Source organism: Tenrec ecaudatus, chromosome 12, assembly GCF_050624435.1.
Source record: "Tenrec ecaudatus isolate mTenEca1 chromosome 12, mTenEca1.hap1, whole genome shotgun sequence".
Classification (NCBI taxonomy): domain Eukaryota; kingdom Metazoa; phylum Chordata; class Mammalia; order Afrosoricida; family Tenrecidae; genus Tenrec; species Tenrec ecaudatus.
Genome location: NC_134541.1, coordinates 99961250 through 99984899, shown reverse-complemented (window position 1 = coordinate 99984899; position 23650 = coordinate 99961250). Strand labels below are relative to the sequence as shown.

General features: G+C 55.0%; 1 protein-coding gene across 1 annotated transcript in view; it reads left to right on the top strand.

Annotated features, from left to right (window-relative positions):
- Positions 1 to 23650, top strand: part of SNX29 (sorting nexin 29) — a 499345-nt gene that overhangs the window by 463185 nt on the left and 12510 nt on the right. The window contains exon 20 of the mRNA XM_075564274.1: positions 7639 to 7778. Within this exon, the coding sequence (XP_075420389.1) occupies positions 7639 to 7778 (140 nt within the window). The remainder of the gene's footprint in view (positions 1 to 7638; positions 7779 to 23650) is intronic.

Sequence of the window (23650 nt, the reverse complement as noted above, 5' to 3'; positions counted from 1 at the left end):
GTCCTTATATTTTCAGCAAAGCCATCAGGCCCCTGGGGTCATGAATGCCGAGACTCCAAGGACAGGAAGTCCGACTCTGACTCCCAGCCTTGCCCAGTGTCGGTGAAGGAGGCGCACTTCTCCGACTGCCATATGGAAGTAGCAGTATCTGCGTATTAAAGCCATGGCAAGGGCATGCGGAGATGGCGCACGTGTTGGCCTTCTAACAAAAGACTGGCGGTCCAAATCCACTTAGCAGCACATTAGAAGGAAGGCCTGGGGATCTCTGCTCCTGAAAGGTCACAGTCTTTGGAGCTCCAGTGGAGCGCCGGGCAGCCACCAGCCAGAACTGGCTCACAAGCACCTGGTCTTTGAGACCATGCACACACGTGCCTCTCAGGGTGCGTGGCACCTAGGAGGCTTACCGAAAAGGGGTCCCCATCACTGTGTGGTTTGCCGACAGCCCTGGTGGGCTTCTGAACCCCTTCTGGAAGAGGAGGCCTGTTTTCCATGTCCCAGGCGTAGTCTGGGCAGCTCTGCCTTCAGTGCAAGCTCAGGAGTTCTTTCCATTGGGATACTGGGTGCAGTGTGATAGCCCCAGGGGAATGGGGTCCTGCAGTCTTGCAGTATCTGAGAGGACCCCTCCCCCCAGTGCAGAGAAAGAGTGTCAAACTTCACACCCTCCTTTCTAGTCCTTAACTCTGGGAGGGGCCCCTGGACCCCAGTCTTTGAAAGGTGATTAAAATAGCACCTCCTGGCTCTCCCTCTCACAGTCTGAGGGAGCCAGCCGAGCCCCCTGCTTGTTAGGCTGCTGGATCCACAGCGGCTCTCTTCCTGGGGCCCCAGCCCAGCTTCCGGCCACTCATAGCCAACAGCAGCCACTTTGGACAGGCCAGGAGGAAAAGCAGAGAAGAAACATAGAGGGGGACGGGGAGGGGGGGGGAGCAGGAAGACATTCTGGGAGAGAGGGTGTAGCTCAAGGGCAGACTAAGGGTGAACCAGAAGATGGGAAGGCCTTTTCCTCCTCCAAAGAGCACCCTGCTGAGCAAATCCCTTCCTCCAGGACCTGGAGTCTTCCTCACACAGTATACTGCACACAGTCTCCATGGCCGACCACCCAAGTTGCTGCTATATAGGGGCTGGATTTGTGCTTCCTGTTGTGGGGGAAGGGCACTCGTAGTGCAGAGAAATGATGGGCCCACCACCAGCTGCCTGCCCCCATGAAGGTTTCCAGCATCACAGAGCCTCTGTGGGGCTGCTAGGACGCCGGGTCGCCTGGATGGCAGTGGGGTGGGGTGGGTGGGTTGTGCTGCGGACCTGGTAGTGTTGGGGTTAGGCATTGGGCTGGTAGCCACAAGGTCAGGCTCAAAAAGCCACCAGGAGCTCGGCCAGAGAAAGATGAGACCGTCTGCCTCTGTAAAAATGGACAGTGTCAAACCCTGTGCAGGCTCGCTGGGAGCCCCAGGCCCTCAGGGCCCGGGTTTCTGGTTGTGCTGTGCTAGGGAAGCCCTGCGTCTGGCCAGTCATGTAGGAGGGAAATCCGCTGAAACCGGGCTTGAGGCCCTGACTGAGAAGAGGAGTCGTAGCCCAGCTACATGAGGACTATGGTCACGTTTGCACAGGATGGAGCCTGAGAAAGCATCAGACCTGAGGAAACTGAGGCGCAGAGAGACCTCAGCAACGTCGGCAGCAGGAGGAAGTGATTTCTAGAGGCTTTCGATCCTGCCTCTTGTTGCTGTTGTTGTTGTTGTGTGTCATTGAGTCCTAGGACCCTGTGGAAGCCCGCCCAGTCCTGCTCCATCCTCCCACTGCTGCAGCCACTCTGTCACTATAGCTCATGAAGGGGCTCCCTGTTTCCCCAGGCCCCGCCTCTCCTGGTGACATGTCCAACGTACACGAGACAGAGTCTCATCAGTCTCGCTTCTAAAGAGCCTTCTGTCTCTATTTTTCCAAGACAGATTTGTTTGTTCTCCTGGCAGTTCATGGTACTTAGAATATTCTTCTCTGTCATTGCAATTCAAAGGCATCGGCCCATCTGTAGTCTTCCTTATTCACTGTCCGGCTTCTCACGTGCTTCCAAGGCCGTTGGAAACCCGCTGGCCTGGCCTGGACACACCCTGGTTCTCTAAGTACATCCTTGATCTCTCTCTCTTTCAATCACTCTGTCAGGAGCTCTTACATATATCACTACAATCCATAGTGCCATTAGTTCAAGCATAGTTGTACAATTGCTGCCATCACAACTTTCAATGCATTTTCTTTCATCTTGAACTCCTTGATATCCCCTTTATCCCCTCCCTCCCCCCTACCACCCCCTGAATCCTTAGTATATTATTAGTAGTAGTTTCTTTGCCATAACTTACACCATCCAATACACCCATTCACCTACAATTCTGAAGTTTGTTCCCTTCTACTGGGCTTATACCGTCATTGTGATCTCTTGGCAGCTGACCCCATGAGCATTGATTTGTAGGCTTTGCCACATACCCCCTCTAGAGGGCATGTCAGCCTCATCCCATGGGACGAGCTGGGATTTAGGGAAAGTACTGGTGGGCACCATCCCTCTGACCTCTGCTCCTGCTTGCATCGGCTGACCAGTGCCTGCTGCTCTTGGTGCCCGCAACCTCCTGGTTCCGGTCATCACAGGAGAGCTGGATCCTGGGTCATTCTTTCTAGGAGTGCCTTTGCTTCATGCTTCATGCCCCAGCCAGATGACAAAGAGTATGGACTCCCCCTGGAGGAAGGGAGACAGGCCCCGCTCAGCGTCCAGATTGCGCACTTATTAGCTCTGTGGTCATAGGCATATTATTGAGCCTCCCCGTGCCTCAGTTTCCCTAACTCAAGTGGGGCTCAGGCCTAGGATTCAAGAGAGGCAGTCTGGTGGACGTGAGAATGTGGAGCTCTGGAGCTGGGTGGCCTGACTCACTTCATGGTTCCCCCCGTCTGTTGGCTCCATGGCCATGAGCAACCTCTTCAATTCTTTGTGCTCCACTCAGTTTGCTCAGCTGTCAATTGAGATCCTGCGTCCTGCCTCACAGGAGGCTGCCAGGAATCACTGTCAACTGTGTCCTCTTCCTTCCATGAGTCTGGACCCCAGACAAGGGCCAGAACCCCCAGTGCTGTGTACCTGGCCTTTCTGTACACCCTTTGACCTGACCTTCCAAGGCCTCACTCATCTCCAGACTGAACGATGCTGCCAGGCCCAGGCACTGGGCCCCACTCGCTCTTGATGGCGGGGTTGTACTGATTTTCTTATCCCTTCTTCCACCTTTGCCCTTCTTTATCATACTTCCATCCACATGCCCCTCCCTCCTGTCACCATCTCTGAAAGCCTGCTCCTCTAAGGCATGTGTATAGATGGCTCCCACAGTTGTAGAGGCTGGCAAATTCCAAACCCAGGGGTCACAGGTTAGGCTGGAGGTTGCTCCAGACTCAGGGAGGTTGCTGCAGGGACGGATGGACTGAAGAACAGCAGGCCAGACGCAGGTTCCTGCCTATGGAGGTGATGGAGTCCAGGATTGGCAGCTAAGATGAAGCTTGCTGCTGACACACAAGGCAGGTCACTGGCTCGATCCAAAGACCCAGTGCTCAGATGACGGGCAGGTGCAAGAAGCATGCATTTGCCAGAGCACATGTATGTGCTAGCAACCACCTAGGTCATTCCTAAGGAAACACTCTTTCAATTGATTGCTCAAAGCACATGTGGTCACGGAGGCGATTCATTGCTTCAGATCTCATGAGGAGGGGTGGCTGTATCATAGTGGGTCCTCGTGGCCCACCAAGTTGACATGCTGTTTTAACCATCGACAGCAAGCTGCGAGGACCGCCTGCTTCCCAACACTGGGCTCCACAGGAACCTGCCTGGAGCTTTCCCTGATCCCACCTCAGTGTGGCCACCTCTGGGCCTCGGGCTGCCACTGCATATCACCACATGGTCCCAGCTCCTTGGAAATATTACTGGGCAAATGAGGGGATTCTAGACGGGACCTCCTTCAGGACAGGGGCTGTGTCCTATTCACCGTCTCCTCACCTTTTGTCACAGGCTCTGAGACGGCCAGGCAGACGTCCAGGAGAGGGTACCTGAGGCAGCTCTGGGTGCATATACGTGTGAGTGGGTAAACAGTAAACTCTGAGCGCCTGAAGGCCAGAACTAGGTCTTTTTGCTTCTCTGGCAGGTGCAGAAGGCGTTCTATAAACGTGTGTCTTAGGTAGATACTAAGGAACACACTTCGACCTCAGAGTAGAGGGAGATACTGAGCCCTGGGGGGGTAGCTTGCTTTTTGTCTTTCTACCAATTCCCAAAATACAAACCAAGGTACACCGTAGTGGAGCTGAGTTGCTGGGTAGAATAGTTAACAGGGGGACCCCATCACGAGGTTGGAGAGATAGCCCACCCCTCTGGGGTACGAGTAACATAAATGTGGGTGAAGGGAGACAATGGGCAGTGTAAGACACGCAATAACAGCAATAATGTATCATTGATCAAGAATTCACAAGGGTGGGTGGAAGAGGGGAGGGAGGGGAAAAAAGAGGAGCTGATACCAAGGGCTCAAGTAGAAAGAAAATACTTTGGAAATGTTGATGGCAACATATGTACAATTGAATGATGGATTGTTATAAGATTTGTAAGAGCCCCCAATAAAATAATTAATAATTTTTAAGGTAAAAATAAATTATTTTTCTTGACCCCTCAGCTTTCTTGACCTTTCAGCTGGCAGGAGCAGGAGTTCTCACCAAGGGGTCTTGGAGGTGCAGCTGGGCCTTCCACTCTGCCCCCTCCCCCTAAGTGGCTCCCCTTGAAGCCCATGTCTGGCCCTCCTTTCGCCCCACCTGACAGGTTCCTGCAGCTAAAGGTAGACCTAGTCCACGGGGCGGGGCCTTCATGTGGCTAGGCATCTATCTACCTTCCCTCAACTGGGCTTCTTTGCTTAAGCTGTTCCTTTATCAATCTCAAGAAGATTGGCTTCAGGAACCACCCAGTACTATCTCACTGACATAAGAGGAAAGGCCTGGTTCCCCGTGATGATCAGCACAGGGGGGTGTCTGAGGTGCCATCAAGTCGGGTCCAGCTCAAAGCAACCTGTGCACGACAAGCGGCCACCCTGGCCAGTCCCGCGCCATCCTCACAATGGCTGTTGTGGTTGAGCCCATCGCTGCAGCCACCGTGTCCGCCCATCTCATTGAAGGCCTTCTTCTCATTGACTGCCTCGCTCCTGCTTTGAGAAAGCAGCTCCTCATCAGTCAGATCTCAAGTCCCTTCTGAGCCGAGGAGCGCCCATCCTGCAGCAGTATCTCTGATAATGCTCCGTTTCCATTCCTGAGGCCGTCACTGTCTGACAGTGTTTCCATGGTTTTTCAGTGGCTACTTCCGAAAGGTCAATTGATTCCTTCGTAGTCTGTTAGGTTGAGTGACCTGAGAGGTATTTTGGAACCACGAGATTATAGAGTCTAATTTGGGGGACACAGTGCAGTCCGGCACAGGTGGAATCCCCTGACCTCCTTTTGTGGGGCTCACCGTCCATGGGTTCTGACTCCTGGTCACACCCAGGGCAGTAGCGCCCATCAGCCTCCGTGTGTTGCTCAAAGCGTTGGAGCCTCCTCTTACCAAAGGGCAGGCCCCTTCTCGCAAGCATTCTTTGAGGGTGTCTCATACAGATTAAAGCCGGCTTGATGAACCCCGCTGGCCTGGGCCTGGAATATTAACCAGCTCTCCCACAGTCAGTGCCTGGAGACCAGGAAGCAGAAGCTGGCATGCAGCCTGGCTGCCCGGCCTTCTCCTCTCCCCGCAGGCTGCTTGGGCCCTAAGCTGTGGTCCTGGGCTGTGCTGCAGCCGATGGTAGCGTCCCAGTGCTTGCAGGTCCCTGTGGAGGTGGCATGTGAGGGCGTTAGGAGAGAAGGCCTGTGGTGACTTTGGAGTTACCCCGAGGGGCCGCCTCTAGCACCAGGTGCTCAAAGGAGGACCCCTGCTATGTGTGAGTGTTTGAGTCAGCACTGGGTCCGTTTCTCGGAAACTCGGGTCTCAAATATCACCTGAGGAGGTTTGATCGGATTGGAATTGCTCCCTAAGAAGGATCCTGCGTCCAGCCCTTGGTCCTCTGAAACCCTGAACTGCCTTTCCTGGATTCTCGTTTGTTTGCTTGCTTGGTGGCCCTGCTCAGGAGACACCCTGGCTATGCTTGGGCCCATATCCTGGCACCCAGACGGCGTGTTCTGGGTGCCAGCAGAGCCCAGGCCTGCAGCTGATGAACTGCCCTGTGTACAGTGTCAGAGTACCGGTCACAGGCTGGCTGAGTACATTCCTGGCCCACCTGTGGGGTTTCCTGTGCCTCAGTTTCCAGTTTGTTTAGTGAGGTGAGTTGCTGCCACCCTTCCATAATCCACTGAGGGGACACACCTGCCTCACAGAAGCTTTTGCTACCTCCCCTTGTGCTTCCCCACCTCCCAGTAGGGCTCACCCCATAACCCTGGGGACCTGGGCAGCAGGAAAACACAGACTCGTGTTGACAATTACAATCCTAACACAGGACATCGGACTGTTCCACTGAGCTCAGCTGCCCGGTGCCTGAGCAGGTCTCACCAGCAGGTCGGCCCTGCCCATGCTGGCGGTGATGGTCTAGGGTTCAGAGGGTGCCCAGTTGGCCTTCAGAGGCCACTCTGTGTGGTCCCAGCCTGCTGTAGTCTTGCTCAGCGGGCAAGCCAGGCCCCTGGGTTCCTCCTGCCATTAGGAGAAGGGCACATGTTTGTGTGTATTCATAAAGTCCCCTTTGATAGGAACTGGAAGCACAGGGAATTCAGGGCAGAGGATCCCTTCAGGACCAGTGGTGAGAGTGGCAACACTGGAGAGTGTGGTGGAAAGGGGAACCCGATTACAAGGATCTACATATAACCTCCTCCCTGGGGGACGAACAACAGAAAAGTGGGTGAAGGGAGACGTCAGTATAAGATATGACAAAATAACAATTTCTAAATTATCAAGGGTTCATGAGGGATGGGGAAGGGGAAGCGGGGAGGGAGAGGGAAAATGAGGAGCTGATGCCAGGGGCTTACGTGGAGAGCAATTGTTTTGCGAATGATGAGGGTAATGAATGGGCAAATGTGCTTTATACAATTGATATATGGATGGATTGTGATAAGAGTTGTATGAACCCCTAACAAAATGATAAAAAGAAAACATAGCAGCTAAGTCTCCTTTTCTCACGAGGGCAGCTGCAGATCTCTCTGAGTGGGTTTGGTTTTGTTTGGTCCTTGTTACCCCTGACGGGTGTGGTCACTGGGTAAACCGTGTCCGTCCCTCCGGCCTGTGGCCTCCATGCACATCCCTTGTACAACCCTTGGCACGTTGTAGCTGCTCCATAAGCAGTCACCGTGGCTGTGGCTGCAGTGCTTCTATCCTGTGACTAGACAGTTGGAAGCACTGGAACCCTTGTCCATTCTAGTTAATGAAGTCTCAGGAGCACTCGGTGTGGTGGGCCTGCCTCTCCTCCATTCCCTGACAAGAAGCACAATAAGATGTGTAAGCACTTAGAGGCTATTTCCCCGTGATAGTTCCTCTATAAATGGTAGCACCTTTGATTATGGTGATTAATAAGCTTGGGGGGGGGGTTGTCTTTGAACACGTGAGGAAGGCATGGCTCAGTGTCTGTTTCTCTGTTTTCCCAGGATGCTAAGTTTGTAGAGGAACGGCGGAAGCAGCTCCAGAATTACTTGCGTGGTGTCATGAACAAAGTCATCCAAGTGGTCCCCGAGTTTGCCACCAGCCCCCGAAAGGAGACTCTGATCCAGCTGATGCCCTTCTTTATGTAAGTGCCCTCTGTTGTTGGATGAGCTGTGCCCAGTCTCTCTCTGTCCCTGGGGCTAGGGACCAATGGGAAACCCACGTGCACTTGTGGAGCTCTTAAGGGCACAGCAGGAGAGTTTCAGGTCTTAGCACAGTGGGGGCCCTGGCGGTCTCGAGAGAGAGCTGTGCTGTGAGTGAGTGTTGATGATTGGAGGCTGGCACACGATGGCAGGGCCCTTGGGTACATTTGATCAGAGGAACGGCTGCCTTTCTTCTTAGCTCATGGACGTGCCAAAACTAAAACCCAAAGGTCTCTACACCAGTACCTCTCAAGTTTGGCTAGCAGACTCCTACCAGTGTCATCTTAGACTATACGTACATCAATAGTGCTTAAATGTGAATAAACTTCAAACTAGGCACAAATCCCTTGCTCTTATTTCTCTCATCAAACTTGAAAAACAAACAAACAGTGACTGACTTCAGCCCCTAGGCCTGATAACAAAGTGCTACTAGGTGGTGGCATTACCCAGCAGGAAGTGCTGGAGGCCACACGTCCCATCCAGGTCAGCTGGGAGCCCTGCTCACTCTGGTTACTGTTAGGAATGGGGCAGAGCTCTGCATGCGGCTTCCGGCTTCCGATAGCATCTACAGAGACTCTGTTTGCAGACAGCATCGTGTTTAAAGGTACCAGGGCACGGTCAGTCGACCATCAGGGATAGTCTTGGTTTTCAGAAGCCCCGTTTTCCTCACAGCCCTGTGCTGAAGGGACTGTCATTCTGCCCAGAGTCAGGAACCAACGTTGTCTTACCACTTTGCTCTAGTCACGTTGCTGGGAAACCTACGTATGTGTGCAGCACCTTGAGGCAGGTGGCCCTCGCCTGCTGTCACCACCTCATGCTGGTCCTGTTACACCAGGCCTGTAAATCCCTGTGATTGGGGCCGGGTGCATGGTCTGTGTGGAACGTGCGCACAAGTGTCTACGGGGCTTTCATCCTAATGACTAGACAAAAGCAGAACCCGCGGCTGCGAGTGCAGGAAGGGACTTGGCATGCAGGGAACACTGGCCTGCGCTCTTCTTGAGTTGCAGGTGTGCTCTGAACAGGCCGGGACGGGGGCGAGGTGGGCCAAGGGGCTGTGCTTTATTCGTGCAGGGGTGGCTGCCTCAGAACAGATGCAGGACGGAGTCGCCCTCCCTGTGGGGTGTGGCTCTGGTGCCACCTTGGCCAGCAGCTCCCAGTTGCTGCCATAGCGACCAGATGCAGGGCCGCCTCTCAGACCCTGGCACCTTTGAGACTGTGTCCATCTGTTCTTCCCCCAGTCCCCCAGACAGTGGTTTCTCTGGCTGTGGTTTGTCTAATTGTCTCCTAATTGTGTTCCCTAATTATCTCCGAGCATGCATGAAAAGACATAATTACTTTGTGCCGCACACAAGGAGACCGCACCACATGGAAAACTCAATCTTTTCAAGGTATTTGTGCTCCTGGCCCTTGGTCTCACTAGTTTGAAAGTTCATGAGGAAGCGCGCACTCCCTGGCTGTGGGGCACGATGGGGTTAACCTGCATCATCTCCAATGGTGAGAGAGACTTGAGCGTGGGACCAAGGCAGGGGGACTGGCTGCTGCCATGGCCACAGGTCGGCAAGGGGGGTGGGAGTGAGGCACTGGTCCCCGGGCCTGCCCTTCTCCACCACACAGGCTTCCCGGCCACAGTTCTTACCAACGTGTGCTCCTGGCAAGTTGGGTATCTCCTTGGCCCACCAGAGCAGGAGGTGGTGCCTAACCGTCCCGCAGAACCCCAGTGGCACAGACTGAAAGAAGGAAGGGTTTCAGTAGGAGACTGAAGCAAAGGACGCAATTTCATCATCACAGGGATTTGGGCTGGACACTGGGCCAGACCCCATTGAGATGCAAGCACATTTTTCCTGTGGCTGCCCTTGTTAGCTGTCAATCAAGCCGCCCTTGCCCCCTGTGGTCCTGTGGAGCAGGCTGGGGTGCAGACTGTTGCACTCTGGGGCGCCAGGAGAAGGGCTACAGACAAGCCTGGCTGTGGTAGTCTGGGGTAACCAGAGAAACTAATCCAATGGCACTTATAGATGTGAAAGGAAGAGAAATTATAAATCAAGGAAGCATACCAGACGAGCCCATCCAACGGCAGTGGAAGCTTCACAGGGCTCCAGGAGTTCTCAGGGTGGCCAGCAACAGGAAGGTGAAGGCAGAGACAGAGAGACACTGACCAGTGTCCAGATTGGTCACATCTTGGTCGCATCTCCAAGTGAGGTTATCAGACTGTGACCAGACTGACAGGCTAAACAATGCCTTATGCTTTTATATATCTTCAAGTTGACATGAAATGATGTAACTGCTACACTGGCCCATGCTGGCAGGCGCCCCGTGAACATCTCCTTCCTTCATTGTGCCCCCAGAGAGCGGCGAGACGGGGGTCTCAACTCAAAAGCTCACCCCAAGAGATTTTCTAGTTTAAATAAATAAAACAAAAATCTCTCTCAGACAAGGAAATATGCCCCCAAAGTGTCATTATAAACCCCGACAGATTTTCCTCAGTTCATCTGGGCTCTTCGAGGTATCCTCAGAGTTACTGAACACCAGTGACATGTTTAATAATGACCGCAGGCCATTTCCTGGATGGTCCTGGGTGCTGGAAATGGTAAGGGCTTGACTGAGCTGGACGGTTAGAGGTTCAAACCCATCCAGAGCCCCTGGGAAGCCACCTGCTTCTGAAAGGTCACACAGCCTTGAAGCCCCGTGGAGCAGGTCTCTTCTGCACACACCGAATCACCGTGAGTCAGAACGATCACCACCACTGCTCACTGCTCACTTGGAAGAAAGGCCTGGCGGCCTCCTTGAGGAGAGCCACTGGTGGTCAACCTGTGGAGCACACTGGTCCGATCTGCGGTCTGTCGTGGTGCTGGCACAGGCAGCTGGGTGTGTTCCATTCCATTGTACATGGAGCCACCCTGCGTCCACAACTGCTGGTGCCCTGCACGTGCTGGCCAGCCTGTCAGGTGGGTGTCACGTGGCCCTTGATTTAGTATGGAGGCTCTGAGAGGTCCCTGCGGGTGTTGATGAGGAGAGCGAGGGTCAGAGAGGTGGCCCCTGACCTTGAGTCTCCCTCCAGGCACATGGAGGGCCAGGCCTGCATCCCTGTGCTATTTGGGCTCAAAACCAAAGCCACAGGTGGGGCTTGATTGGATCTTTGTTGCTATTGTCACCAGCATAAATAAAAAAGGGGGGGAGGATGCTGATAGAAACCTGAGTGTTAGCTTCTCTTGAAAAATTAAAAAACCCAAACAAACAAAAAACGAAGACTTGGTCACCCTGCCCCCCCACCAGGCCCCCTGGGAAGGAGTCAAATGGCATGGGCTCAGCTCACAGAACCTCCCCTGGACCCTGAGTCAGGGCACTCTGTGGCCCTTTGCTCTTTGGCTGTTTTTCTCACACATTGAGGCGGCACCCTTCACACATTCCCCACCTCGTCTGGCCCCAGCGGGCATCTGAGAGGCAGTCCTGCGCCATGCCCCACCCATCTGCCCCACTCTTCCTGGCTCTCCACACCACAGCCGCCATGCACCTGACTGACACCCTGTGCTCCGGCCTGCGGACCCTGTGAGCTTGTCCACTGATGCTCCTGGGCAGAATCCCCCCTCTCAAGTTGCTGCTAAGGAATCCTGGCTGAGGGTTCAAATCCACCAGCCATTTCCCATGGGGATGAGAGGCTGACTGCTCCCCTGAAGATTCCTGGTCTTGGAAGCCCTCTGTAGGGTTGGGTTGAAATTGACTCAGGGGCATGGACTGGTTTCATTGAGGAACCCCAGGGACACTTGTCGTCTTCGTCGTCCTCCAGTGCCCTTGACCCACTTCCACCTCACAGTCACCCATGTGCAGTGAAAGAAGCCACCACCCTGCCCTGCATCCCCACTGTGCCAGGCTGTGTTGTCTAGGGAAACAAAACCAGTGACACTCTGATATGTATAAAGCCGAGCTTCATACCTAGAAGTCATCTTACATCGAGAAGGCGTCCCACATTGGGCCTCCACTCAAGTACTCCCTCCACACAAGAACACTTTGTTCTAATAATCCGGCATTCTGTGATGCTCACCGTCCCAACATGAGTGCTGAAGACAAAGTGGGTGCATAAGCAAATGTTGTGAAGAAAGCTGATAGTGCCCGGCTACCAAAAGAAATAGTGTCTAGGGTCTTAAAAACTTGAAGGTGAACAAGTGGCCATCTAGCTCGGAAGCAACAAAGCCCACAGGGAAGAAGCACACCAGCTTGCATGATCATGAGGCCAATGGGATCAGGTATCAGGCATCAAAGACCCAGAGCAAAAAATCATAATGTGAATGAGGGCAGGGGAATGTGGAGTGGAGCCCCAAAGCCAATCTGTGAGCTATTGGACATCCCCTTACAGAAGGGCTGTGGGGAGAAGAGGGACTACTCAGGTAGCAGTGTAGCACCAATGAAATATACAGCTTTCCTCTGGTTCTGTAATGCTTCCTCCCCCTTACTATCACGACACTAATTCTACTTTACAAATCTGGCTAGACCAAAGCATGTACATGGGTACAGATAAGAGCTAGAAACAACAAGAATCCAGGACGGGTAAACTCCTCAGGACCAATATTGAGAGTGGTCATACCAGGAGGATAAGGGGAAAGTGGGGGGAGAAAGGGGGAACCAATTGCAATGACCTACCTATAAGCCCCTCCCAGGGTGATGGACAACAGACAAGGGGTGGGAGGAGACACTGGACAGTGCAAGACATGAAAAAATAATAATTTGTAAATTATCAAGGGTTCATGAGGGACGGAGGGAGGAAGGGACGGAGGGTAAAAAAAAATGAGCTGATACCAAGGGTTCAAGTAGAAAGAAAATGCTTTGAAAATGATGATGACAACATATGTACAAATGTGCTTGAGACAATGGATGGATGTATGGATGGTGATAAGAGTTGTACAAGCTCCCAATAAAATGATTTAAAAAAAGAGGGCCCCCCAACCCAGTCCAGCTCTAGTCCACGGGTCCGATGGGAGCTGGGCCCTCTGCAGCCTGAGCCATGTAGCTGCAGGCTGATGACACCGAAGGTGCAGCAGAAAGCAGGACGACCACAAGCCCCTGGGTGCAGTCACACAGGCCCACAGTCAGCGGAAACATGGCAGGGTCCTCGAGGAGCCCACCTGTGGAAGTCCCAACAAGCAGGCCAGTGAAGGGGCAGCGAGGGGGTGGAGGAGGGACCCGCATTGTCTCATGCAAGCAAAGGCCACCCCTCCCAGGACCCAACCTCAAGCTAAGCCCTGATGAAGATGGGCCTCCACCCTACACAGGTGCAAGCTGACTTCACGCTAACTGCCCCACCCACGTGCTTAGGCGTGAGCCCATTGGCCATCCGGAGCCACTGAGCATCGGCACGGTGGAGGTGGTTCTAAGCCACCGGGCAGCTGCACAGGGGTAACGAGCTGGCCGTCTGCCCTGTCAAGACAACAGCGTGGAAACCCACGGGCTGCCCCGCTCAGTCATTGGGGCGGGGTGCTCTGAGCGGGAGTCAAGGTGGCAACAGCAGCGTTTCTGTCTCTTTTTCACATCATTTTATTGGGGCTCGTACAATCCATACATACACTCATGGTGTCAAGCACATTTGTACGTTTGTTGCCATCATCATTCTCAAAACATTTGCTTTTCACTTGAGCCCTTGGCATCAGTTCCTCATTTTCCCCCTCCCTCTTCCACCCTCCTTCCCTCACGAACTCTTGATAATTTATAAATTATTATTTTTTTCATGTCTTACACTGACCAATGTCTCTTTTCACCCACATCTCTACGGTCCATTTTCCATGTCCATTGGATGTATGTAGATCCTTGTGATTGGTTCCCCCTTTCGCCCCTACCTTCTCCTTCCCCTCCTGGTATAACTACTCTCATTGGTCCTGAAGGGTTTATCTGTCCTGGATTCCATGTGTTTCCAACTCTTACCTGTACCCGTGTCCATCCTCTGGTCTAGCCGGATTTGTAAGGTAAACTAAGGATCACAATAGTGGGAGCAGGGGAGGAAGTATTTAGGAACTAGAGCAAAGTTGTATGTTTCATCAGAGCTATACTGCACCCTGACTGGTTTGTCTCCTCCCAGAGACCCTTCTGTAAGGGGATCACCAGTTGCCTACAGATGGGTTTTGGGTCTCCACTCTGCACTTCCCCTCATTCACAATGATGCGGGTTTTTGTTCTTTGATGCCTTATACCTGATCCTATTGAGACTGGTGGGCTTTGTTGCTTCTGAGCTAGATGGCCACTTGTTTATCTTTAAGCCTTTAGGACCCTAGATGTTCTCTTTTGATAGCTGGGCACCATCAGCTTTCTTCGCCACATTTGCTTACGCACCTGCTTTGTCTTCAGCGACTGTGTCAGGAAGGTGAGCATCATGGCAAGCAGCATTTCTATTTCTAAATCTTCCCAACCACTTTGGGGCTTTGCAGTCTGGAGGTCAGGATCCGATGGCTCCCTCTCTTGCTTGCATTTTTCCATTTGAGTTTCCTGTTTCCCCGTGTTCAGCAAGGGGCATCTCGACTTCCGAGGCCCTGCGCTGTACAGCTCATTTGCCTCATCACTCTGCCTCACCTTGCCTGCCTCGTTGGTGCCAGCAGCAGCGCTGCATAAGACAGCAAAGTGGTAGGAGACGTGGCGTTGCTTTGCCATTTTCAGCTCTCTGTGTTCTGATCCATCTGGCCAAAGTGGGGATAGAAGCCCACACCCCTAAAAGTGAGAAGCCACCCAGTCTCCTCTGCAGGGCGAGCTCAGGCTGTTCACTGCCTCCTGACGCCCAGAGGAAGATGGAGGGTGTTCTGTGGTGCACTGCAGGTGGGGGCCAGCATGGGAAGGTGGGGGGTGTGCCGTGACGCACTGCAGGTATGGGAAGGCACTGTCACTGTGGGGGGCGGGGATGCTGGACGCTCTCTGGACAGCTCCTCCTGGACAGGAGCTTGGGTTCCATGAGTGCGTTCTGGGGTACTGGCTCTCTCCCGGGGCCAGCCTTCCTAAGCCGCTTGTCTACAGAGGAGTTCATCCTCGGGATGCATCGTGCGCTGCTGCTGCTGCTGCTCCTCGAGTGGAGAGAGAAAGTCCGGGGGTGGAGGCAGAGATGTAGGTCAGCTCCCAATTCCCAGCTGGATTCTTAGCAGGAAGTGCAGCCAGCTGGGGTTTTCCCAGCCCCCATCGGAAACACTGGAGCTGCCAGGAGGGCAGGCTCAGCCTTAAGCATGGGACTTCACTGAGACGGGGCTTCAGCCAGCCCCACCCTCAGAACCAGACACACCTTGCTTTACTGAGCTAGCCAGAACCAGTCTGCAGCATTGCCAAAAGCGTCAGCAAGAAGTGCCGTTGCTTGTGGAGAGGCCTAAATACATGGGCCACACTGGGCCAGGCGGGTGAGACAGCGTTACATACCCTTTAAATTTCAGTGCCTTTTGACCCCTCTACTGTAGGAGGGGTCTTCAGACAGTTTGTGCAAAACTGGAATGAACAGGTAATGCAATGTTCCCATGAACTTTCTGAAGCCCCCTTCGCCCCCACCCCGGGGTCCCCTGGCCTGCTTTCCTGGTTTGCTCAGCACTGAGGCCCCGAAGATGGGCAGTCAAATGGGAAGCATCAGCAATGGGGAGCAGAAAATCGCCCCAGATCGGGGGTCAGGACTTAGCCTCCGTGAACACAGGGTGGGCAGTGAAGCGCTGGCATCATGGGCCACCGCGTCTGGTCATGAGCCAGACCCTTTGTGGAGCTGTGCCTACAGCGCTCTGAGCCATGAGCGCCCAAGGAAGAGCACACGGAGGGGCAGCCTTGCAAAGACCCCATGACCACGTGTCTCTCATCAATCCTCCATCCATCCACGTAGCCGCCCATCCTTACCCTTGAGCCTCCGCGCCTCGGGACTGGTGGGTGTGTAGGGGCGTGCCCGAGGGCATTGCAGGCAGGGCGGAGACTGACGCTGAGCATGCAGTGCCTGGTGTTACTGCCCTCCGCTGCCGCGAAGCCGGCCCAACCCCATGCGCCACAGAGGGACGCACTGCCTGTCCGGCTTCATCCCCATGGGCAGTTCAGACCAGCCCCTTGTGATCCCAGGCTGGTTGTCCCACGTAGATCACCAGCCCTTCTTCCCCGTGTGGAAGCTCCGCCGAAACCTGTGGAACATCCTAGCGACACGCAACCTCTGAGACGGGTGGGGTTGTGCATGAGGTGCCTTGGGCTGGAATCGAACCCAAGTCTCCTGTGTAGAAGGTGGGAACTCTCCCACAGAATCTCCCCCCAATCTGCACCACCACCACCCCCAAGTTCATCAGAGGGTACATGAATGGTAATTTTTACCAGTGACATTGGGATTCAGCCAAGAAGTGTGAGAAGCCGTTGTCAAGTGTGGAGCAGGGTGGGGTGTGACCTGTGTGTTGTGGGGGGAAGAGCGGATTTGGGGCGGGTCCAGTGGGGATACTTTGGAGGGATCTGGCACATGGAGTTGCTGGTGTGGGCATGATGAACGTGACAGCGAGGGGTGACTAGACTCTGCTTGGAGACAGGCTTCTTCAGAGGGGCTTTAGTGACACATCCTGCCCCGTGGGGCTGCCACTGATGTGGCCAGGGCATGCCCCCACGCTCACATCGCAGACACTGATGGAGCGCTGACTGTGCATCAGGGCCTGGGCTGCCATCAGGCCACCACCGGGAGAGGTGATGCTATTGCCAGTGGTGGCCGTGGAGTCAGCTTCAGCTCACAGCAGAGTGACACACTGGGCGGCTGACCACATGGTCAGTAGTTCAGAACCACCAGTGGCTCTGCACGAGAAAGACGAGACTCTGGGAAACCCACAGGGCGGCTCTTGCTCTGTTCTGTGGGGTCACTGGGAGTCAGCAGCGAGGTTGGTCTTGTTTTTACGAAGCATGCCTCATGGAGCCGGGGCTTAAGAATTAGGGGGCCAGGGCCACTCCAGTTTCTGCACACTCTAAGAAGTCCTTGTCTGTCATATCCTTCTCTCCCCCGCCTACACCCCGCCCCCCTCCGCAGTGAGCCTGGAGCTTGGGTTGTTACACTGCCTCCACAGGAGGAAGGGGGCATCTAGGGAACAGTATTTGGGATAAAATAATAAGTTTGGGGCATAAAAAAGAAATTGAACTGCTACAGAAAGATGAAAAGTGGGAGAGCAAGCTGCCTGCCTCCGCCCAGGGCATCGCTGCCCCTTTCCTGTGCCATTTTGCAGAAGTTGTCTGCCCAGACATGAGCTAGACCGAGGCTGCGCACGCAGCTCCGCGGCCCACCGCATAGTGAGGTGTCGCTGGCTGGCGTCCTCTGAAGGCCTCTGGGCCATGTGCTCTGCCCGCCCACCAAAAAGTAATCCACAGCTCTCCCCCCAAGACATCTACATCCTGAAGTAGGGGGGCTCCTAGCAGCACACCCCGACTCTGAGGACAGGGGCATGTCACAGCGGGGCAGATGTCGCACGAGCACCAGGGCTATGCTCGGGGGCCCAGGAAGCCAGGCCTTGAGAGGCCCCCATCTTGGTCTCTGGGCAAGAGAGCCCTGACCAGTCAGGATTGTAGGGTGCTCAGGCTTGCGTCTTGGTGGCTGGCGCTGGGTATTGTGAGGAGCAGTCTGGGGAGGGTAGAGGAATCTTTCTGTGGTGGTCCAGCCAGGAGGAAGCGGGCTGGATTTGAGAGGATGGAGGGCGGTGGGTTGTGGCTCGTGCAGTGGGGCATCGTCCTCCCAGCATCACCAGCATGGCCTTCACTGGATGATGAGGAGAGCCCAGCGAGAGAGGCCAGCAGCCAATAAAAGAGACTGTGCGAGCCCATGGCTGAGAATTGGGGGCCAAGGGGCCAGGCTGGGAGCAGATGCATGAAAATGAGGCCCCTGGAGCTGGGCAGGAGTGAGTGGGGACCATCCTCTGAACGAGGCTCAGGTGGGATTCTTCCTGGCACTCCCCAGGACATTATGATCCCCCGAATCTTAAATCTCAAGAAAAGGAGACTTGAGAGTGGGGAAAGCTTCCGCGATCTTTGGGTAAACCGTTAGCAGTGCTCTGTGAGTACCCGGCTTGTATCATGCATGTGCTCTGTGTGTGCCCAGCATGTGCTCACGTATGTGGTCTTGTGTGTGTGCTGTGGGCCTATCTGCTGCAGCTGCGCACAGGTCTTTATCTGAATGGAATTCCAAGAAATAGCCAGTGTTGGAATTTTAAAAGTCCTTAAATTGTCAGTTTTGATACATGATTTGTGCAATGCTATTACCCTGGCTGACTTCAAGAGTCAGCAGTTCAAAACCACCCCTCAGAAGAAAGACAAGGCTTTCTGCTCCCATCGACAATTACAATCTTGGAAACCCAGGGGCTGCTCTGCTCTACCCTGTGGGGTGACTCTACATTGGAATGGACGCTGGCAGCGAGTTCAAGTTTTTCTCTTTCCTTGGCTAAGGACACTCGGTGGACCGTGGTGGGAGAGGGAGAAGGCTGTCTGCTACTCTCAAGATGTACAACCTTGGAACCCCGTGTCCTCCAGGGAGGCTGCACATCGGGAGAGAGTGGCTCAGCATTACCCTGATAGTACCCAAGGACACGCGGTGGACTTCTCTTATACACTTAACTTAGTGTCATGCATCTGTGAAGCCAGTCCTGTAGGACAGACGCAATAATGCCTAAGTAGAATGAAGACTGTTGCATTTTAAAAATAGCTTACTGTATATACTCAAATATAAGTCGGCCCGAATATCAGCCGAGGCACCTAAGTTTACCACAAAAACGGCATTAAAAATGTGTGGAAAAACTCAGCTTATACATGAGTATATACGGTAGTTATTTTTGGGATCCCCAAGAATTTCCAGGAATTCAGGCTTTTCTGTCCCAATTCTTCAAGAGTAATCTCTCTCTGGAATTTGGAAACTCTCTTTGGGATTCGATTCTCCACGATAAATTTGGGGCAAGAGGGCCCCCAGGGAAGGGGAGAAGAGAAGGTGCCACTGTGGGTCCATCCCCCGCACCCAGGGCAGGGCGAGCGGAAGCTGGGTCGGGGAGCCCTGCAGAGCAATTTTTCTGAGAAGCCTCCCTTGGCGCAAAGAGCTGCACAATTAGCACCTCGTCCCACGTATCTAAACAGCACGCCGACCTCGTCCTTCCCTGCCAAGTTGGCTGCAGACCCACAGAGCAGGTGGTGGCTCACAGCTGTGGTGGCATCCCTGTCAACAGCCAGCGCGCTGCCAACCAGACACCAGGCAGCAGAAGGGACACGGCGCAAGCCTGCACTTGTCACCCAGCAGAGCAGATGAGCTGCAGCACAGGCAGCACCCCAAACTAGCCGGCTCTGAGCACGGTAGAGAACAGGACAGGTGATCACCCCCATTACCAACCAGCCTGTGCGCTGGGAGAGCCCAGCACCAGGGATCCCACCCCAGATGGGGCTATAGAAGCCCTGGTGCTGCGGGCGTATGTGCACACCAAAGGGCTGGTGGTTTGGACCCCCGCAGAAGCTCCATGGGCAAAAAGACCTGGCTGTCTGCTCCCACAGATGGTTGTCACTCGGTGCCGGTGCCCAGTTGGTCTGACTATGAGCACTCCCCGGGCCTGCACCGGCCTCAGTCCCTGAGTTGCAGCCACTGTGCTAATCCATCTCCCGTCCTTCTCCAGGACTGGTCTCCCCACTAACATGTCCAAAGCGCCCGGACTGAGATTGCACCTGTCAGATTTGTTTCTTTTTCTGGCCGACTGACACCCTATGAGGTGGCTTTACAGGTTCATGGGAAAATGGGGTTCAAAGCTAATGAACTTTCCCATATTGACAGCTCCCCAGGGGTCGATATTGTTCACCAACACCGTCCCTTCCCTCCAGTCTTCCTCAGACAGTGTGTGGCTTCCCCACACACCTGATGGCAAGGACCCTGCATGGCTCAGGCACACCCTAGTCATCTTCTCTCCTTCGCCTTTGGAAAGGCGTTTTTGCAGTAGATTTGCCACCACAATGCCTCGTTTCAGGTTCGACTGCTGCTTCCATGAGGTTGAAGGTGGATCTGAGTGAAATGCAGTCCTTGGTGCAGCCCGGGACACCCTCCCGCCCCCGTGTGCTCTGTCCTCGTGGTCACTACAAGTCTGAGTCCACTGGCAGTGTCAACCGACATGTCCTGCTGAGCTCATAGCACGGGACACTGTGGACACTGGCCCCTTCCCAAGCCCAGCACCAGCTGAGCCCACCAGTGCCCACCCACCGGGTCATCTGTCAGAGCACAGTCACTCCTGGGCGCAGGCAGGTCAAATACAGGAGTTGCACATGAAGCCTTGTTCTTACACGTGGTTGGTGTGAGCCCTCATGGTGCCTGGGTTGAAGTTCTGCCTGCTAGTCAAACCCCCAATGTGACCATGCGCTGCCCTAGAGGGGACAGCCTTGCAGACCCTGTGGGCAGCTCTGCTCTGTCTTAGAGGTATGCTTTGAAGTGGGGTTGCGTCAACAGCAGTGGCTTCGGGTGCTAATGTTTGTTGGAGCACATGTCTGTGTCTTTGTGCGGGGGCAGAACAGGAGGTACTTGCCTGAGTAGAGTCTGTTTGCCGTGTGAAGAAGTGGGTGACAGCAGACAGCAGCCCACTCTGTGGGGACAAGGAGGTGGGATTAACTGGGGCAGCTCGACGCCGGGCCCCAGAGTGGACTGGCCAAGCAGTGCAGACGTCCTGAGTTTGACATGAGATCAGCCTGAGTGGCTGGTCAGCAGGTGGCCACTCAGCATCCCAGAACGTGTCCCTGTTCAGGCCAGTCCCCCTCACCGAGTCCATGTGCCTGCCCACAGTGGCCCTGCTCCCTGGCCACCAGCCACCTGGCCCCATGGGCTCAGCGCAGTCTTTCCGTTCTCCTGCCCCCTATGGTCCTTGCTGCTGCCTGGGCAGAGCCTGCTCACCTGTGGGGAGAAGATGTCTGTCCTTACTGCTTCCTCATAGCCGCCGAGATATGCGGGAGGCCGATTGTGACTTCACGGGAAGTTGGACAGGAAGACTGCCACTCTCCCCTTTAACTGCAGAAAACAATTCTCTTCAGATACAGCCCCAAAGGGCTTCCATGCAGAGCTGCTGTTTCAGGGCCTTTTTCTGTTCTTGTTTGATTGCTCTGCTCCCCTGCTGGTGCCCGTCCTCCTAAACCTTGTCCCTCGGACCTCACGGGCTCATCTGGCCCCATGTCACCTTCCTCCCCGCCCCAGGGACATTTTGATTGTCATTGCTGAGGGGCAGGAGGGAGGTGCTGCTGGTCATCCCACCGTGCACAGGACAGCCCCCCACAAGGAAGGAGCCCAGCCTGGTGTGGGGCGTGCTGAGTGAGGCCGGAAGTGCTGACCGAGCACCAGCACATGTAACCAGCTGCCGTCCTGTGGCCCGTGGCTGAGGAAGAGGTGGGGAGAACAAACCATACTTAGTTAACGCCAACCAGCTGCCAGGTAGGAGCCCTCGTGGTGGAGTGGGGTACAGGCTGCAAACCTCAAGGTCAGCATTTCAAACTCCCCAGCTGTAGGCAGGGAAGCAGAGGCTGTGTGCTTCTGGAAAGACTCCGTGTCAGACTCCCTACGGGATAGCTCTCCTCTGGGTGTCACTAGGAGTCGGCATTCACTCAAGAGCAGTGGGTTTGGTTGGGTTGGGTTTGGTTTGGTTTGGGGGTGTGTCAGAATTCATTCAAGAGTAGTGGGCTTGCTTTGGCTTATTTTGCGGGGGGGGGCATGTATTAGGCCAGGAGCTTTCCCCCCAGTAAGCCCGTGCATGTACCCCTGGAGGGCGAGTGACTTGCTCATAGGCACAGACCCTGACACAGGTGCAGGGTGAAGCGGTGCAGCTGCGTTTGCTCCGTGCGCGGTGAGCTGGGACCAGGTGTGTGTGGTGGCGAGCTGCTGCGTCGAGTCGGTGTGGGTGAAGCCTTGCTCTCACCCTGGCATTGGAACGAGCACGGCACGGACATGCCCAACATCATTGACTCCTTCCGTGCTCCCATGGGTGTCTGGACTAGGAAACCCTGCCCAACCTTCCTGCTCCAGCTCTGACTGCCCGCCTCTCCTCCAGCTTCTCCCGGTGCCCTTCCTTGGCCATCAGCTTCCAACATCATCCCTGCGCTGCCCCTCCTATCCAGGAGCCTAGACCCTGCTCAACACCCACTATCACCCATGACCCTCCCGCTGGCAGGCTCTCTCAGTGGCCAGTGGGGCCCAGCATCTGCCCAGGAGCACCCTCCTTTGGGCACAGTCTGCAGGGCCCAGAATATGAAGCAGGCTGCGGTGGCTGAGTAAGAAAGTCCCCCAGAGGCCTTGCGGTGGCCGGTTCGTGGGCAGGGGCAGCAGGAAGCACTGTCGTCAGGAGGTGCACAGAGGGCTGGAGTGCGACTTCCAAGTGAGAGGACAGCCAGCTGGGCCGTCGCCTGACCCCACGCCTCCGAACTGTGCACCTCGGTGGCGTCTTCTGGAGTGGGCGCCTCACGAGGAGGAGGTGAGGATTAGCAAGGCGTTTACCAGGGTGCAGAGTCCATGTGCTCAGAACCGACAAAGGGTTGGTGGTTCGGATCCACCCAAGGCATTTGGAAGAAAAGACTGGCACCCCACATCTGGAAAAGCAGTCTTTGAGCCCTGGGGTGCTCGGCTGTAGGCTGGCACCACCGGGTTCCTGTGAGTGGGCAGCACCTGGCAGTGACTGGCAGCACAGTAGTGGCTGCGCCTCGCCTGGTGGCCTGTGTCAGCAGGGCTGTGTTGCAGGGTGGACAGGCGCAGCAGCCCTCGAGCTGAGACGGGTAGAAGTCAAGTTGTAGACTCCTTCGTTCCTCCCCTGGCCATGCTCACTGCCTCCTGCCCCAGGCATGGCCAAGCTGACCTGGGAGCCTGGGGCTCTGTGCCCCCAGCATCCCCCAGACCAAGCCAGGCCCCAGTTCCATCCTGCCGACTCCCTCGATCAGAGCAAAAGCTCCCTCTGGGGTCGCCAAGGCTGTGACTCTCACGGAAGCAGACCCCCACCTGTCGCCCAGTGCTTCACTGCCTGCAATCCCACAGTAGAGCCCTGAATCGCCCAGCCACCTGGTGCCAGGCTCCTCCTCCCACCTCATGCGGTGACAGCCGACTTAACAGGCATGCCTGACGCAGCCCGGGGCTGGTATCTCCCGGGGCACCAACAGCAACCTGACTGGCTTGGCAGAGCTATTGGGCTACCCGGCTGGCTCGGCAGAGCTATTGGGCTACCTGCCTGATCCCCAGTCCAGCTCTGCGGCCTGGGCCTTGCCAGCGCCTCCTGGAAAGGGGCCAGCAGCCCAACTCTGGCAGGCCGTCCAGCATGGCTTCCATTGAGAGCTGTCCAGGCTGCAGCCCACAGCTCTCCCTCCCTCCCTCCCCTGAGCAGACTCCTCCCAGTCCCCAAACGACAGGACGACAATTGCCTGCCCTACTTCATGTCTTTTATTTTTAAACTTCGGAGCCTCTCGAAATTCTGTTTGGAAGACAGGAAGCACAGTGGGTTATTTTGAGCATAATAACCTCCATCCGACGTGAGTTAGTGAGCAACTGATCACAGGGGTGAGGCCCTGCGCAGACCGAGCTGTCGGCTCCTGCCTAGTCACACTCCATCTTGGGCCGCCCGCCCTGCTTGGGGGTCAAGCGACCTCACAGCGTCCGACAGCCAACCCCCGCACTTTTTAAATGGTGCCTGTAGGCAGATAGAACCTTGGTGGTGCTTTGGGTTAAGCAGTAGGCTGTTAACTACAGGTGGACGGTCCAAATCAACCAGCTGTTGGCAAGAGAAAGATGAGGCTTTCAGCCCCAACAAAGATCGGCAGCCTGAGAAGCCCTACGCAGGGCCGTGACGTGTCAGAAGCCACTTGGTGGCGATGAGGTTTGGGGAGGGGATGATAGG